This window comes from Cynocephalus volans, chromosome 5 (assembly GCF_027409185.1).
Source record: "Cynocephalus volans isolate mCynVol1 chromosome 5, mCynVol1.pri, whole genome shotgun sequence".
Lineage (NCBI taxonomy): Eukaryota > Metazoa > Chordata > Mammalia > Dermoptera > Cynocephalidae > Cynocephalus > Cynocephalus volans.
The window spans coordinates 132,996,277-133,014,052 of record NC_084464.1 but is presented as its reverse complement, the minus strand read 5'-3'; the positions used below and the strand labels follow the sequence as shown (position 1 = coordinate 133,014,052).

At 34.7% G+C, this 17,776-nt stretch overlaps 1 protein-coding gene across 1 annotated transcript in view; it reads left to right on the top strand.

Moving 5' to 3' along the window:
- STX7 (syntaxin 7) overlaps positions 1 to 17,776 on the top strand; it is a 46,907-nt gene that overhangs the window by 19,683 nt on the left and 9,448 nt on the right. The window contains exons 3-6 of the mRNA XM_063097197.1: positions 13,623 to 13,692; positions 15,666 to 15,759; positions 16,445 to 16,582; positions 17,417 to 17,469. Coding sequence (XP_062953267.1) covers positions 13,623 to 13,692; positions 15,666 to 15,759; positions 16,445 to 16,582; positions 17,417 to 17,469 — 355 coding nt within the window. The remainder of the gene's footprint in view (positions 1 to 13,622; positions 13,693 to 15,665; positions 15,760 to 16,444; positions 16,583 to 17,416; positions 17,470 to 17,776) is intronic.

Below are 17,776 nucleotides of genomic sequence, written 5' to 3'. Positions count from 1 at the left end.
GTGCTCACTAAAATTGGGGATTGCTCCATTTGAGAAAGAAGGGAAGAATCAATATTTAGAAGGCAACTAGCAGTCTCTACCATGGAAGTAGGAGGAGGGTCCAAGAAAAGGTTGCATTTTTCCACTGCAAAAGGGAAATTCTAGTGAGAGTATAATTGCAAAAGAAATGTCTTTGAAGGCAAGGGGGGATGGGGAATGGACCTCTAGTGAGTGGTTTGCTTTTTATCCACTGTACAGAGGCAAGGCTGAGTGTGGTACAGATGGAAGCATGGTGGGCTAAGATGCAAGAGTTCCTCTGAGTGGGTCTGCTTGTATATTAAATATGAGGCAAAGTCATCAGATAGGAAATGGGAGGGAAAGCTGTTGGAAGTTTATGGAAAGAAGGAAAAATGGAATACTTACACTTGGGAGAATGAACATACCAGGGAAATAGAAAAGGGGGATTTGGCAGGTTGAGTATACATTTGAGATTTGGGGTCATGAATTTGGTAAACCATCATCGCTGTGTATTTTTCCTAATTTTGAGATTCAGTGTCTAAATGAAGAAAAATTTAGATTTCGATAGAGTAGGTTATTGTTAAAGATCTAACCTCCCATTCAATATGCATTACTAATAAGGGCTATGCAGAAGTCACGTGGAAGTGAAAGGCAAAAGTGTGAAATTTCAGTTCACTTTTTTCCCATCTGATAATGGACAAGACTGAATAAAATGGTACTTTGTACCACACTTAACCTGTGTCTCTTCACACTGGATTTGCATCCTTTGAACTTGTATTAGTACAATGATCTGATTTTATAAAAGAAATCTAAAAAGAGGATGCTGTAATCATAGGCTATGTGTCTGCTCAACTATCCTAAAGTGGTTGTACCAGGTTATGCTTCCACTAGCCAGTGTATTAGAGTTTGTGTTGCTGAAAATCCTTGCCAGCATTTGGGAGCCTTAAATTTTACCCATTTTAGCCATAGTTTATCTCATGTGGTTTAATTTGCAGTTCCCTGATTAGAATCAGATTTTTGACAATGTAGCTGAGTTAGGAAAATCAATGAGACAATAGGAAAAGTTTCTATTCAAGCAAGCTGTATATGCACTCATGTACATTTCCTGAAATCAGATCCAAATGATGGTGTGACCTTGAGTAAGTTATTTGACTTTCTGGGATACGGTTTTCTTGTGTATATTTTCTGTGGGCTGGATTGTGATCTCTTCCAACCTTAACAGGCTAGAATTCTAACCAAAGTTTTAGAGTCCTGAAAGCTCTTCTGACATATGCAGGACTATTCCTTTTGTTATTAAGAGGTCAGTTGCCACATCTGGATCCATAATGCATGCTTAAAAAATCCCATAGTAGAAACAGCCATTCACAGACCAGCTAGAGTTCCACCAAGACTTATGTATTATTTCTAAGTATTAGGAGATGGGAGAGTTGTGGGCACAAAGGTTTCTGATATGAATCGTGTCAGAATTAACAAACTTATGAATTGAAGGAAATTTATAAATAGAAATGAGAACATCTGACCATGAAACATAGTTCTTGAGATAAAACTTTCCCATATGTATGTTTATTGTTAGCCTTACCACTAGTATTAATGAGAATTCTGGCATTCGAGTATTTTTCTTTTAAAGAATAATATGAAAGAGGAAGATAAAGAGTGACTAAAAGTTAGCCATTGGAAAATAAAACAGGTACATTGTAACATGAAATCTACATATCAGAATTTACGAATGCAGAAGTTTCTGCTAAATTATGAATAATATATGTTTGTTTGTATGTGTGTGTGTGCGTGTGTGTGTTTTCTGGAATATTTGGGAAGGCAGAACTTTCTAAGGAGACATAAAATATGAACTTAAGCCCAAGCTATAAATATTAAAAGGTGACTAAAACATACTTTTGTTGAATCTTCAGTTGTTTCATTTTTTTATCATTTGACTCCTACAGATTAAAATTCTTGATTCAAAAGCAGACTTGTTTAGAATTAGAAAAAAAAATACTGCTGGTTTGTGTGTTGTAATTAGATTCTCATTCTGTGTGTGTCCTTTCCTTATTTATTAAGAAGGACCAGTGCATAGCTTTGCTCCCATAAGTTTCTTAGGACCTTGAGATGAAATAAAAAGCTGTATAAAAGTTTGAGACTTTTTGTTACCTTTGAGAATGAGCCCCATTCTTTTAATTAGGGTCTGGTGAAGGGGACAGTTGTTTTTGCATCTCAATACGTGACTGCACAAAAGGGAAGCTATCATCAACTTTTTTTTTTTCCTGTCTTGGTGCCAAGGCCAGCTTTTCTTTAAAATAAGAGCTCCATTCCTGAGAAGTTAATGAATTTGCTGGAACTGTGTATTTACTCAGGAATTGTGGATGTGCCTTTTTTTCCAAGTTGGTCTGTTGGTGGGATGGGGAGGCAGTTTATAGAGGAAAAGAAGTTCAGAACTTGCCCCCCCTGCCCCCCCCAAAAAGCTGTGATACATTTACTTCTAAGTCACACATCTGAAAATATTTGGTTGGGGTTTTTATTTTTCCCCTTGAGGAGGAAAATGTCAGTAGCTTTGATTTTATTTTTATTTTCTTCATGCCTAAGGTGTTGATATAATACAAAGATAGGTGTGGCAGTGAATAATATCTTATCCAAGGGAATTTTAGCAGAGAATTTTCTTCTCTCCAGTGACTTTTCCTACATAAAGTGAACATGAGTGCTGTTTATGACCTAAGGTGTGAGTGAATTCTTTTTGTTTCATGAACTAAATCTTTAAGATATGGGTCCAGGCGCTTCACTCCCTGCTCCTGTCTTTGAACCATCTACATGCCTGTGCCCTGAACATGAACTTTCTGACCCTTGGTTCCAGCCCCAGAAGTGGGTGTGTTCACTCCTGTATTTGATCTAAGTACAAATCTTGTTGGTTCTGCCTGCCAAATCTGTCAATTTCTCTTCATCTGTGCTACCACCACCCAGATCCAAGCCACAGTCTCCAAGTTATTCTCCTTGCTTCCATTCTTGCCTGTCTGTAGTCTTCTCCACATAGTAGCCAAAGCAAACCTTTAAAACTGTAAATCAGTTCGTGTTATCCCACAGCTTAAAACTCAACAGGAACTTTTGGTGGCACTCATCATCAGATGTGAGTCCCTACCATGCCTCCCAGCATCCTCCACAATTTGATCCCTGCTCTACTTGTCATCTCCTGCCACTCTCCCCTGGCTGCTGCCACATTCCAGCCACAGAGGACTTCTTTCTACTTCTTGAACTGTCTGGTTCATTCTCACCTCAGGGCCTTTGCACTTGCCCTACTTCAGACATCTTCCCAGATCTTCACATAACTGTCTCCTCGTTGGCATTCAGGTCTCAGTGCGTCAGGGTCACTTCCTTAGAGATGTTCTCCCTGACTTCTCATTTTGCTTCCTTCGGTCATTCTTTTTCACATTAACCTGTTTTGTTTTCATAATGCCTTTGATTAGTAAATTAAAGTAGTACTATTGTGTACTTATTTTCTGTGTGTCTTCTAAAATGTTGGCTCCCTGAGAAAAAAGGACTTAATATGTCTTGGCTATGGAAGTATTTACACACAATTATATTATTTTCATTTTTTTCCTGTGAAAATGAGAACATAACATACACTTTTTTTTTTTTTTTTTTTTTTTTTTGCTGCTTGTTTTTTCTCTCTTCTATATTGGCTGTATAATTTTCTATTGTATGGATGAGCCATGCATCTAACCAATCCTCCATTGATGGACATTTTATCCTAAGATTATTTGTTTAAAAGTTGGAGAACTTACGATTTGTGTTGCCTGCACATATGAATCTTCTGAGTTCTATACAGATAAAGTGCATTGCTGACTGTATGATAAAAATCCTCATATGTATGTTTCTATACTACATTTATTTTAGAATTATTATTATTTTCTACCATAAATACAACCTATGCTCAGTAATTGTGTTGAAAGGCATATTCTCTTTTACTGAGATATACTTTTTTGTTAGTTGTGTAATGGCCACTCAATTGCCCTGTGAGGCTGCCCCCTCTGTACATTTTAGTCAGCTTGGTGCCGATGTGGGAGTCGGACAGCAGAAATTAGGCTTAGCTGTTTGGTTTTGGTTTCTTTCCTGTAATAGTTTTGACAATTCTTGTCCTCATCTCTTTGTTACCTTTTACTGAACAATATTTTTCATTAAAGGGTAATTGCCTTTTATACTTATTCCAAACTGGGTTTTTTCTAACAGCAGGTACTAGTTGTTTTGCCTGTTAATTGCTTTGAAAGAACCCAAAATGTCATACAATATAGTATTCAGTAAGTGTTAGTATATTTATTTTTCCCGGACTTCCTTCTTATTGTAGTGTCATTATCATGATCATTATTTCAAGAAACTGTTGAGGCAATAACATATTAGTGATATTGAGTATGGCCACCTATTTCTCTGGGATAGTTTAGTCTTCATCTCATGTAAAGTCAAAGAGAATGCCCACAACATTACTGAGATCCCTTGCTAGTCTGTGGACTATTATTGTCCTACTTGGGAGTGTGGAAGCCTTCAGCTAAATAAAATCCAACTGAGGCTTGCTTGTTTGTGAATACCCAGAGCACTGCCTTCCTTCTGGGCATGAGAAGAGATTAGGGCAGAGTGGCCCAAATATATCCAGTGATTTCAGTTGTATAGTATTGCCTATAATACCCTGCTTTATTCAATAATCTCTTTCTGGAAGATATGTAAACTAGTATATTTTTTAAACTGTCTTTTATCAACTGTTTACTCTGTGCCTTGTTTTCGGTATTATTAACTGTTTACTCTGTGCCTTGTTTTAGGTATTTTGCATCCATTTTTTTTGTACTTTGTTATTTGATCTTCCAGGCAAACCTCTCAGATGAGGAAATTTAGGTTTGGAATGATTAAGTCACTTGCTCAAGTTCATACAACTGTTGACGTGGAGGCTGGTGTTTGAACTCAGGACAGTCTGATTCATATAACACTATGCATTTGGATCATGTCCATGTACCAGGGCATTGCTTGTGCATTTATATTCATTCATTCATTCCATGAGTATTTATCAAGGATAAGTATGATTTTCCAGGCAGGAGATTGCTGTGGAGGGAGAAAAAGTGCCTAGTTTCTCTGCTCGAGGGGTGCTTTCTCTCCTCTGTACTGCCCTGGGGGACTGTTTCTTTTCTCCTCTTCCTCTCAGAGCCTAGTAACCAGGGTGTTACACCATCACTCATTGGCCTCACCATGCACAGCCATCTCTTTCCAAGGTGGTGTTCTCTTTTTAGAGAATGGTCTGGAGACTGTGGGCCTCCCAAGTATGTTCTGAGCCTCCTTTTCTACCTCTCCTAGCAGAGTGCCTGGTTCCTTCTCAGCCCTGCTCCTGCCAGTTCTCATTTAGAACAGGATCATCTCTTTCTGTTAGTGAATATTTGCTGGTGACAATTTGGAGCTGTGCCTCCCCAGCTTCCCTCTGTAACCTGCATTATTCCCTGCTCCACCCTATGGCTTTCTGCTCAGTGTCTGTACTTTTCTGTTGCTTTTGGTCATATTTACACATTTTTGAGATTTTGTGGTTGTCTTAATTTCTCTGAAAATGTAATTTTAATGAGTTTTCTTTCTCCCACCCCACTCTGTTCTAAATGGCTTGAAGGGGGAAGAAGAGGAAAGATTGAGACAGGCTTTGACATGTTCCTATAGGAAGCAGAAGTCCATTTTCAGTGTTGTAGAAACATCTGAGTAGTAGTATCTGGCAGTTAGAACTGATCAGAAGTTAGGATTGAGGTGAAGGTTTAGGAATCACTGCCATATAAACTGGAGGTGAACTTGTGACATGGCTAATTCTCAGCTGCTTTTGGAGGAGGAGGAGAAATATTGGGCCATCTAGTAGATGACAGGAAGGAAGCTCGTCAAGGACAGGGCAGAGGGGTGTCAGAAAGGTTGGAGAACTGGAAGGCGCAGGGCTTCACCACTGCCAAGTCTATCTTACCTGTTACACAAATCATATTCTCAATGTGCCAGGTCCTCCACTGGGCACTTGTTACTTCTGATTCCAGACTACCTTGGAGCAGGTAAACAGCAGCTCTATGGCATGAAATGCTAGGACTGAATATCTTTGTTAAGAAAGAGAGAGCTTGTAATGTCTCAGCCATGTAGAAATCCAAATTCTGTTAACATAACAGTTTTCAAGTGACTTGTTTTTGTACTTTATTTTTAAGAACCATGTCCTCAGATGTAACCATTTATTAATCTACAGTAGTTTTAAAATGCTCTAAATTTCCACTTTGTTAACGTGTATGCCTTTCTACGTTTGAAGTACCTGGGAAGAAACTCAATGAGAAATTTAAAATTAAATGTGTTCTAAATTAGAGATTGCTTCATGAAAGCAGGATATGCCTGCAGGTTGTATTGTGTGCTGGGATTTGGTCCCTGGAGGTGGAGGCTCCCCAGTGAACATCTGAGCTCAAGACCTATCCTTTAGAAGATCTCCCTCCTCACCCTTGCTAGTCTCCGCAGTTTGCATCAGTGCTTTTACCCACAAAGGTGAGCTTCCTATTCAGGTCAAAAGATAAAGCATGAGATAGAGAACATATTGGAAAAAAGCCACAATTCTTTTAGTAGCTGTCTTTCAGATTCTACAGGAACTTTTTTTCACTTGTGATGTGCTTATTGGAATTATACATTTCTTGTTTTTTCTTGATATATGAAATAGACCGCGTTCACTTGATGTTTTTTCCTCAGAATATTTTTGCATTGATGATTTAATTATTTTCTAATGATATATTTTCCTATGCATCTTTTATTTATAAAGGAACCTGGATTCTAGCTCTAAGTATATAGTTAACTTTCTCAGTGATAGCATCTTGTATTCTTTTAGAGATCTATGCCGTTTCCAAAAAATTTTGTTTTCACATATATTACCTGTTTAATGCTCCAAACCATCCTTTCACACAGGTAGAGAATTTGATAGATGACGAAAGATGTGAGTCTAAAACAGTTTGTTTCTTTTAATATTTAGGTTTTTTTCTAGTTCAGTTTTAATTCTATCACTTCTATATAACTGCTTGCTACATGTCACAGTCAGAGAGTATCTCTTCCCTCTTAATTTTGAGATACGTGTCTTGTGTCAATTGATATTTATCATTTTCTCTATAATACGTTGAACTTTTAGAAAACTAGAAGTGGAAAAGGGAAGGGGAGGGAGGGAGGCTAATGAGGAATTGGTCAATGTACACAAAGAATGATTCTGTGTTGTAATGATGAATAAGCTAACTATCCTGGTCTAACCATCACACATTGTACACAATTATTGAAAATCAATGTTGTACCCCACATGTTTGTATAATAAATTATCTAAAAAAAAAGAAAGCAGGAAAACACACACATAATTCGTGCAATTATATCACAGATTATTAAGTTTTAGTATTGTTCTCAAGCATGGTTCACATTAGTTAAGATATGTTAATAAAAATATTCTTATTGTTCATTTCTTACTTTCAGGAGAAAAACATAAACTACTTTATATTGTTAACTCTCATTTATTGCACTCTTACTATATCCATCCAGTACAAGGTGCTTACCTACATTATTCTCAAAGTTCATGACAACTGAGAAATAGGTAGTATCTCTCCATTTGATTGTTGAAGCAGTTATATCTTGGAGAGATTAGGTAAGTTGACCAAAGTCAGCAGCCAGGAAGAAGTGAGATGAGGTTTCCAAATCAGGCTATCTGGCTCCAAGTTTTCTTGCTGGTCAGCATTAAATTGTACTTCTTACTTTGTGTGATATGGGTGAAACTGTTTCAGAATCTCAAAAATCACCTGTCCACGGGTTTTAATAACTTTTTTTTTCTATGATTGGCTATTACAATTTAGTTATTTGGGGCTGAGCAACAGAGATGTTTTCTGCTAAAAGAGGGGATATAGCTGTATTCTGTTTAGCTGTTTGGAGACAGTTGTGGGAAGATGATGTGTATGTGTGTTAGGGCAGCCTATAGTGCCGCTGCAGCTCAACTACTCACTTGTGAGACAGCATCCTCAAAAGCTCCCTATTGCCCAGCAAACTGACAGGTTGTAACATTACATAGCCCCTGATAATCAACTCCTGCCTATAATTTTATGATGAAAAATATTGCTATGAAGCATTTTTTCGTAAATTACCCACTAGATGGCAGCATACCCATGTGGAACAAAATAGGTCTTCAGTGCTGAAAATGAAGAAGAGCCAGAAAGGGGGCTTTGTTTTTGATGAAACAATAATTCACATTTTTTTGATGTGTAGGAAGTAGTGTTTTCTTTCTGTTATGAAAAATGCAATGTATTCTTTAAGGTCAGCTCCCTGGAAGTGAGTAATGGTGAAAATAATGCAAAACTGTAGATAATGCAAGAATGATTTCTTGTATTCTTATAGAGGTACATCTCAATTTAATCCTACTTATATGTACTAGATAAGTTTTTCTTAAAGAAACTATTTATGGTTAAAGAATTCTTTTTATAACTTAAAAAATTGTTTCTTAATGTTCATGTTTCATGAGTCTTTTCTTTAATTCACCTTTTCTTTAAATGAACTTTGTGGAATATGACCGACCATCTTATAAACTCACAACATCCCAGGCTAGATAATGAAATGGAGCCATAAGTGTGGATTTAAAAGAAACTGGGAGGATTATCAGTTTTTCCAGATCACTATATTGTAATCTGTCTAGAAGCCTCTCATCTCCCTCTATAAGCTTATCTTTCTCAAGCGTTTTTGAACAGGGTCCACTGGGGTGTGGCAAAAGATCCTATGAACCACTTATGGTACTATTCTTACCTTCCAGAAGAAAAGGAATTTAGGAGACAGCCAAAGACTGGAGAGTAATAAAATAATAAAGTGATAACAATATGGCAGTTACTCTACAAAAATCTTCATACAACATAATGAAAAAGTAATTGTACTTGTTTCTAAATTAATATAAGAGCAGCGGATGAAAATAACCTACTCAGGTCAGCACCTGTGATAAACTGATAACACGTTTTTCTGAAAATTACAGAAATTCAACTCAGTATACATGCATGTTCAGGGGAAACTTTGCAACATTGCTAAGTATTTTACTAGACTTAGTAATATAATGAGTACTTAGTACACTCAAGAACGTATTGGGTTGAGTTTCTGAATACAAAATTTTAGTCATTTTCAGTAATTCAGGACAGAGATTGGCCAACTTTTCTGTAAGGGATTAAGTAGTAAATATTTTAGGCTTTGCAGACCACATATAGTCTCTTGCATATTCTTCATTTTTGTTTTGTTTTGTTTTTTTCGTAATCCTTTAAAAATGTAACAACCACTCTTAACTTAGAAGGCTGTATAAAACCAGGTTGCAAGGCCCTGCAGGCGATAATTTGTTAATCCTAGCTACACCAGGGGAACGCTAGTGGTATGTAAAATGATGTCTCTGGGATCTCACCAGTTCATGAAACCTAAAAAAAGGGTAAGCATTTATTTTTTTATCTGTTTCAGCTGGGTAGAAGGATCCTTGTGATCTCTGGTAGGCTATGGAACTTACTCCTAGCACTGCTGGAAACATCTAAGCATCTCAGCTCAATTCCTTTAAATTCCTTTTTCAAGCTAGACAAATTTTATTTTTTCTTTGTTTCCTTTGGCAGCTATCACAGACCTGGATCATGAAATAATCTTTTTTGAAGTTTTTTATTTTCAATCCTTTTAGCACACTGAAAAATAAGAAATCTGCATTCTAATGCCAGCTCTTCTACTAAATAGCTATAGTTTCTTGGACAAGTGAGTTATTCTCTCTGGTTCTCAACTTCTTTGTTTGTGAAATAGGATTGAACTAATGCCATGTAATATTTTTTCCAAATTTGATTTTGTAATTTCAGATGTATTTTCCATAGGCCCTTTATCACAGCACAGTGTATTTCATGGAATTTATCTTATACCTGCTGGCATACTTATATCCTTTCCAGGCTCCTAGGAGTTCATGTCGCTTCTTGATTTTTAGGTCCTAAAAGCAGATGTAACCAGTGTATTGGACAAGTGTAGTGTCCTGTAGGAGGAGATGATCAATATCCTTGAGAACTAAATTGTAGTACAGATATGGATAGTATATACAACCCTGAGATAAGATTACAAAGACCTGCTGCTTTCCCATCCAATTGATAGCAAATCCCTTCTCATGTTCTCTATTTTTAGAATAGATCAAAAAAAAAGTATTTGCCGTATCAGTAGGTATATACAAGGTGCCAGAGGTTGTGATGATCTGTTCTAATAAATAGATCACATTTTGAAGAGCATTGCTGTTGGCGTCACTTCTAAATAAGCTTCTGTTGGTCGTCATGACTATTATCCTTCTGCATCCTCCAGACAGGCCAGTAAAATGGGATAGGAGAGGCATCACCACTGTCCAGTCTTTTAGTCCTTTGTGGTGGCATTTCTGAGTAATTCCCCAGGAATAGGTATTGCTCTTGGTTTACTGTTTCATTAGAATTGGGAATCTCCAGGGACTTCCAGTGTTCTCTTCCATCCCATAAGAGTCCTTAGCCAGAGAGTATGGGTGAGAACTGGGGGTTGCTAAGTGTATTAGTACATTTCTATTGCTTATAACAGAATACCTGAAACTAGGTAATTTGTTAAGAAATGAGATTTATTTCTTACAGTTTGGGGGGCTGAGAAGTCCAAAGTCCAGGGAATACATCTTGTGAGGGCCTTCTTCCTGGTAGGGTGGTTCTCTACAGCAACTCAGGGTGTTACAGGGCAAGAATTGCAAGAGCAAGACAGCTAACATTCTCACTTGCTCTCCTTTTAAAGCCATCAGAACCACGCCCATTACTACATGAATGGATCAGTCCATTCACGAGGCTATGGTCCTCACAATCTAATCACCTCTTAAAGACTCCACCTTTCAAATACGATAATTGGATTTCACACCCTCTTAAACACTGTTACAGTGGGGGTCAGGTAAACACATGAACTTTTGGGGGATGTATTTTACCCATAGCACTGGTTATATCTGTTCAGAAACTGAGGAAATTACCATGTGGTAGATTGAGGCTCCCACTGGGCCTATCAGAAGCCATTCTACTTCTTTTTAATGGCTGAATAATTTTATATAGCATTCTTATATTATTGTTATTTATCCTTTCCAAGATGTATGAGCTGTTCAGGTTTTTTTCATATTTTTATTCAATTTATTTATTTCTATTCAATTTATTCATAAATATTATTAAAGTTTCTGTTATTGGCCCATTTTTCTAGTGGATTATCTTCCCTCAATTATTTCTAGCTCTTTATACATTATGGGTATTGCTCCCTTTTTCTTATAAGTTATGTAGTCTCTTCCTTTTATGTTTAAGGTTTTTGATTGTAATTATATGCTCACCCACTTATTTTTCTTAATTATTACCCATCTGATATGGGAAAAGTTGAATATCAATGAAGTTGAATTTCTTGTGTGTTTCTTTTCCTTTTGTAAATTGCAGGAATATAACTTTTGTCCATTTTTTATTGGGCTGTTTTTCTATTACCAATTTGTAGGAGGTTTTTTTCCCATCTATTAGGAATTTGGACCCACTTCCTCATCGTATCCTGAGTTATTTTCTCCCATGTATAAACATAATCATGTTATATATATTTTTTTAATATATGTACATATTTTTTATATAACATTTAAACAAAATTTTATGTAGTCAAACTTGTCAATGTTTTCATCCATGGGTTTTAGTTCTGTATCATGATTATATATAATCGTATATAAGATTATGTAACAAATACATATTTATATTTTCACATGGCAGTTTAATGTTTTCCATTTTTGATATTTAAATTAAAAATTTATTAAAAATTTATTTAGCTATATTATGTGAGGTAGAGTTCTATTTCTCCCCCCAAATGGTTAGTTGTCCTGGTGTCAATTTTTGAATAATCTTTTTTTTTCTCACTTTATGTGACTTTCTTAAAAAACAAGAGCCCTCTAGAGTTGAGATAAATACCTGCCTCTATTCTATAGAGGCCCACACCACAGTTTGTGTTCTCAATATGCTTTAAAAAATAATAATAATTAAAGCTTTAAGCTCCTATAAGGCAGTCCAAGAAAATCTGTTGATGTTGAGAGGGAAATATGTAACTAATTACAAGCAGCCATAAGGTAAAAACAGCAAACAAAATCTCTCCAACCTACAAAAGGAAAATCAATCCCCCCCAAAAAAAACAAAAAGAAGAAATTGCTTTGGAACTAGCCGAGTGGTAACAGTTGCAGTATGCTGTATGATTCCTCTCCAGTATTTCTATTTTTCAGCTTTGATTTGAAAGCAGTGTTCATTACATTATCTTCAATGAGTTATCCAGCATTTTGGAGTACTTTATCATTTCCTTGATCCCATAGATAAATAATTACTGTTTAAAAAACATTTAAGCCAAGTAAATAAACCACTCATTTTAAATAAAAAGAATGGTTGGGTTGAATTATTTTTCTCTAGTTCTTGGAGACAGATTTTCAGCTTATTTGTACTTGACATTTTATATACATACATGCATAAAGCTATAGACCTTCCCTTTTTGTGAAGAGCCTTTTTTTTGTATTGGCCATAGCTTACTGTGACTCTTAAACCCTCACTCAGCTTTTTATTTTAAGTTTTTAAAATATTCTAGGCCTCAGAAAAGTAAAAGTATAGTATGACGAATGCTTCATCTGGGTTCATCAATTGTTGACATTTTTCAGCTTTTGTTTAATGTATTTTTCTCTGTCAAAATTAAAATGCTGGCAGTTTTCCTGACAATTTTTTTTGTAGTGCTTTCCTTTTCCTGATTCAGAATCCAGTCAAAAATCATGCAGTGCCTTTTGGGTGTTTTAGTGTTTTGGATTCTTTAGTTCTTTAATGTAAAAAGTTCCTCTGCCTTTGTCATTCTTTTTTTATTACTTTTATTCTTTGTGACACTGACATTTTTAAAAGTCGGGGTCAATTGTCTTGTAGATTGTCCCACAGTTTGATTTCTTCCTTGTGATTAGATTCAGGTTAAACATTTTGGCAAGAAAAAATAACATAGGTCATATTGTGATTTTCTCATTGCATTATATCTGGAGGTTCAGTTTGTCCCATTGGTGCTAAATTTGATCATTTGTTTTTAAACAGATTTATCTATGATAAAGTTATCGCTTTCGTAATTAATATCATCTATATGGTGATATTTTAAGGTTGTGTGAATGTTCTGTGCTTTTTCATCTTTTGATGATCGTTACCTGAATCAGTTTTTATATAGAAAATTAAAAAATGATTTTTTTCCAGTGCTATTATTCCTTCATTTATTAATTGAAATGTTTCTACTTTATATTCTAATGAAACAGGTAATTGTTACAGTATGCTATTGTATTTACTTAATATTCTGATGTAATAGGGACAAAGATAATATTTTTGAACTATAAATACAGTTTCACATGCCAATGTTTCCACACAATTTCCTCTTGAAAATTAATCCTTTCCAGTTACTAATTAGATTTAAGTAAACCATTTCGTTTTTCTTTTTTATCAATTAATGTTTTCTATCTTTCTCTGATTGTTTTTTTATCTTTTTTTAAACTGCCAGATTGCTTGTATTCATTTGTAACTTATTATTTCTGTTGCTCTAACATTTGTAACAATTATGCATTATTTTTTCCATTATAATAGCTGCGGAAATACAAAGGACTTTAAATCAACTTGGAACACCTCAAGATTCACATGAATTAAGGCAACAGCTGTAAGTATTTAATTAAACAAAAAGAAAAAAGAAAACTATTACCATTATTAGGTTGCTTTGACAGTGTGTAGTGTTATGTTTACTGGAGGACACGATGGAAAATGATTAAAGCTTTTCTGCTACCTTATCCATACATTTATACAGGTTTTATGTGTTTTTCCCTGTCCAGAGTAGACAGATGATTTTCTTTACTTTAAGATCTGGCTTACTCTATCAAATCAGAACTTCTTTAGTTGCCTTTCTTATACTTTTTAAATAAGTTGTTTTTGAAAGCTTTTCAAGAATTGTGATCTACCTTCTCAATTTCTGGGATTTACTTCCCATAGCTAACGATCCCTGCAGTGACCAGATTTTTATTTAGTATAGATCCAATACATATCCAGTTATGTGAACTATCCCCCCAGAAGTTTATATCTACATTCTTGAATTTCAGAAAGCATTAGTATCTGTTTAAAAAAAAAAAAATGTGATGAGGTTATATAATACATATTCCAGTAAATTAATGTGCTATTAGAAGAACAGCAGTAATATTGTGACTGTGATATGTTACAGATTTTACAGTGTTCTTACAGACACCTACAAAATTAGAGTGAGATGGATAGATCAAAATGAGTATTCCCATTTTGCTCATAAGGAAAACATGTCTCCTGGGGGTTTGATGATTTGCCCAACATCATTCAGAACCTAACTCTTAAATCTTATTTCAATGCTGTTACAGCTACAGATTTCAATTAGTATATATCTATTAACTGATGTTTCCAAACAGCATTAGCTATAGAAGGAAAATTGCAAAGAAGATAAAAGATAGGTAATAGAAATTTATATTTTTATGAAATAAAATCTGAAGAATTTACAGTTATTTCTAATTTGTTATATTTTTCTGCAATGGATAGATGTCAGGGTGTTGGAAATGCTCCGCATCTAAATATTAAATCATCATTTATTAAAATAAAATGGAGTGGAAATACATAATTTTTAACAGTTACAATATTTTGATAGAGTTAATAGAGATTCTGAGTAGACTCTGATAATAGACGTGATCATTAAGGTCTTCTCTTTAGAACTTTGACTATATTACTATTTCTAAAGATTTGGAAAAGCACATTAAAGGTAGAGTATTTGGTAAGTAGAGATATAAATAGGTTATAATTCTACATTATCAGTCAAATGTAGATATTGATACTTAAGCATATTCTTATATAGTATCTTATTATTTTAAAGGATCTTAAGTGTGGCCAATTCGTGTTTAAAATGCAAGGTACTGTTGTAATTTGTAGAGCATCACATTAATACAAGCTTATTTTTTTAATGTCAAATTTTTACATTAGAAATCCTTACAACTTTATAAATCAGCTAGATATAGGTATGTATATAATTTTCTTCTTTTATTGTGTTCTATTCCCTTTAGAAGGAAATGGTATTATTTTTTCCATGCAAACTTAAATAACAGCAAATTCGTACTATTATTACCTCTTCCCCTCCTTTTGTTTTCTTAACTATAGCACATAAATGTCCATGCAGAGAAATAGGAGAGGCCAGATGTATCTAAGACCTGGGAACTAGACAGTTTAAGGCAACAAATCTTTACTTGCTCGACTGACTTCCCAGGTGGGGGATGCAGATAAAAGTCTCCCACACCTCCAATATCTCAAACATAAAGGATCAAGCACTTCAGCAGTCTTTCAGTTAAATTCCCTTCTGACTTGAATCATCAGCATTTTTAAATGGCTGCTGATATTTCTTTCTCTTTGCCTGGTTACCCTGTGTGAGTGAAGAACTTGCCGTGTAATATTTGCTCAATATTTATCAAAGAATAAGATATGAAAATTTTGTTTTGATAGAGAAACTTTAGAGCTATTCTGTAAAAAAGAAATTTTTATCATACTATTTATCAGGGTTGCTTCAAGTGGCAGAGTTGTAGCTTAAAGAAATATATTAGTTCTTTGGCTGTAATGCATGGTTTCTCATTTTAGGCAACAGAAGCAGCAGTATACTAACCAACTTGCCAAAGAAACAGATAAATACATAAAAGAGTTTGGATCACTGCCCACCACCCCCAGTGAACAGGTATCAAGCTTTAAGACACATTGTTGATGTATTGAATGTGAAAGAAATAAAATACATTGTAGGATCTTTGAACTGTTACACTCGAAAGGAAATTAGGGGACAAAAAAATTCTATTTGAGATTAGTTCACGGAACACAAAACTATATTTAATTGCGTAGGTAGTATCCTGTGGTTCAATAAAGCAAAAATTATTTCCATACAGTTACCCTCACCCATAATTAAGTACGTACTCAGAAAATGCTTCCTGAGTAATTGTTTCCTGGCTTTCCAGGACTGACTCCATGCAGCATGCACACTCATTTAAGATGGGAGGTTTCCTAGGGGCACATATTTATTTCCTTGCATACTTCCCTTTTTACTTAGGTAAAAGTATAAGGTTTTATTTGCATTAAAAAAAAAAAACCTACTTTAAAATAACTTCAAAATCATGACCCAGTTTTTAGCAGCCTGAAAATTTGAGGTGAGAAATTTATCATTGTAGGCCTTTTGCCTCAAGGTAAATATACACAGAATTTGAACATACTGTCAGAATGTTATTGAGAATGAATCAGTAAGGCCCTGTAATTGGGGAGTGAGTGAAAATTTCAGGATTAAGTAAAGATGCAGCTAGTGGTAAAACAACTATGCAAATTCTGTTGAACTTCACAGCTTGATTCTAATAGGCTTTTTTCCCCCTTTCCTCTAGCGTCAAAGGAAAATACAGAAGGATCGCTTAGTGGCTCAATTCACAGCATCACTAACAAACTTTCAAAAGGTCCAGAGGCAAGCTGCTGAGAGAGAGAGAGAGTTTGTTGCTCGAGTAAGAGCCAGTTCCAGAGTATCTGTAAGTGTTTTAAAAGGCATTATAAAAATGAATATGATATTCTCTAAGGATTAGAGACTACAAGAGCATAATTTTTTAAGTCATAAAGATCTGTGACTAGTTTGGAAATCAACATTTGAATATTTATTTGGGGGCTTTTCTGCTCTATTTTTAAGAAGGACGATGGTTATGAATTATTGTGGTTATTTTGTCCATGTTGTGAAACAAAAGATTACAGATTATATAAAAACATAGAAATGTATTTTGTCAAAAAAGACTAGGGGTCAAATCCTGATTAGTATTCTCATATTGACTTGGTATTTAGACTTTTCATTTGTGTAAAGCGCTAGTGTAAATAGCGCTTTACTCCTGGGTTATATGAAGATGATGGTGTTGAATGGAGTAAATATATTCTATAAATATTGAAAATGAATATAAACCTGAAGAAAATAAATGAAAAGATGATTTAAAGTGGAATTTTTAGGTAATCTAATTTTAAATTCTCTAAGAAACTATTAGAAGTTGTTTCCTTGTTCTGTATTGTAGAGGTTCCAAGACTACATTACATTTTAACCAAATAATATTTATTATTTGGCCCTTGAGAATATTTTATAAATTATTTTCTTATCAGCTTAGGATATAATTTTATTATTTCTTGAAGCAGTTGACCTAAAAAATTAGACCAAGAACTTCTCTCTTTCTTTCTTTCCATACACACACACACACACACACACACACACACACACACATACATAAATTGGTTAGGATTATTTTAAGGGAAAATATGAGTGTCATTTTGTCTTGTTCTTGCTTTTTTGCTCCTTTTCAATCCATCCTATTAACTAAATTATTCAGGGTGGTTTTCCTGAGGACGTCTCAAAAGAAAGGAATCTTGTATCTTGGGAAAGGTAAGAAATGCAAAACATTTTACATATCAAAAGGTAATTTTTCAAAACTTATACATGATAGTCCCTGGAACAGAATTAAAACTTTCGGTATATTATATCATAAATATCCTAAGTTATTTATGAATTGAAAACACATAGCAAACTTGAAATTTTTCAAAATAATTATTTATAAAATATTTATTGTAAAATATAAAATAAATTATTTATTCAAATAAATATCTATTGACTTTACTATTAATGTGTATTATTCCCTTAATTAAGGGTTAAGTCAGCCAAGAAGAAATACCAGTTGCCAAATATAGCTTCT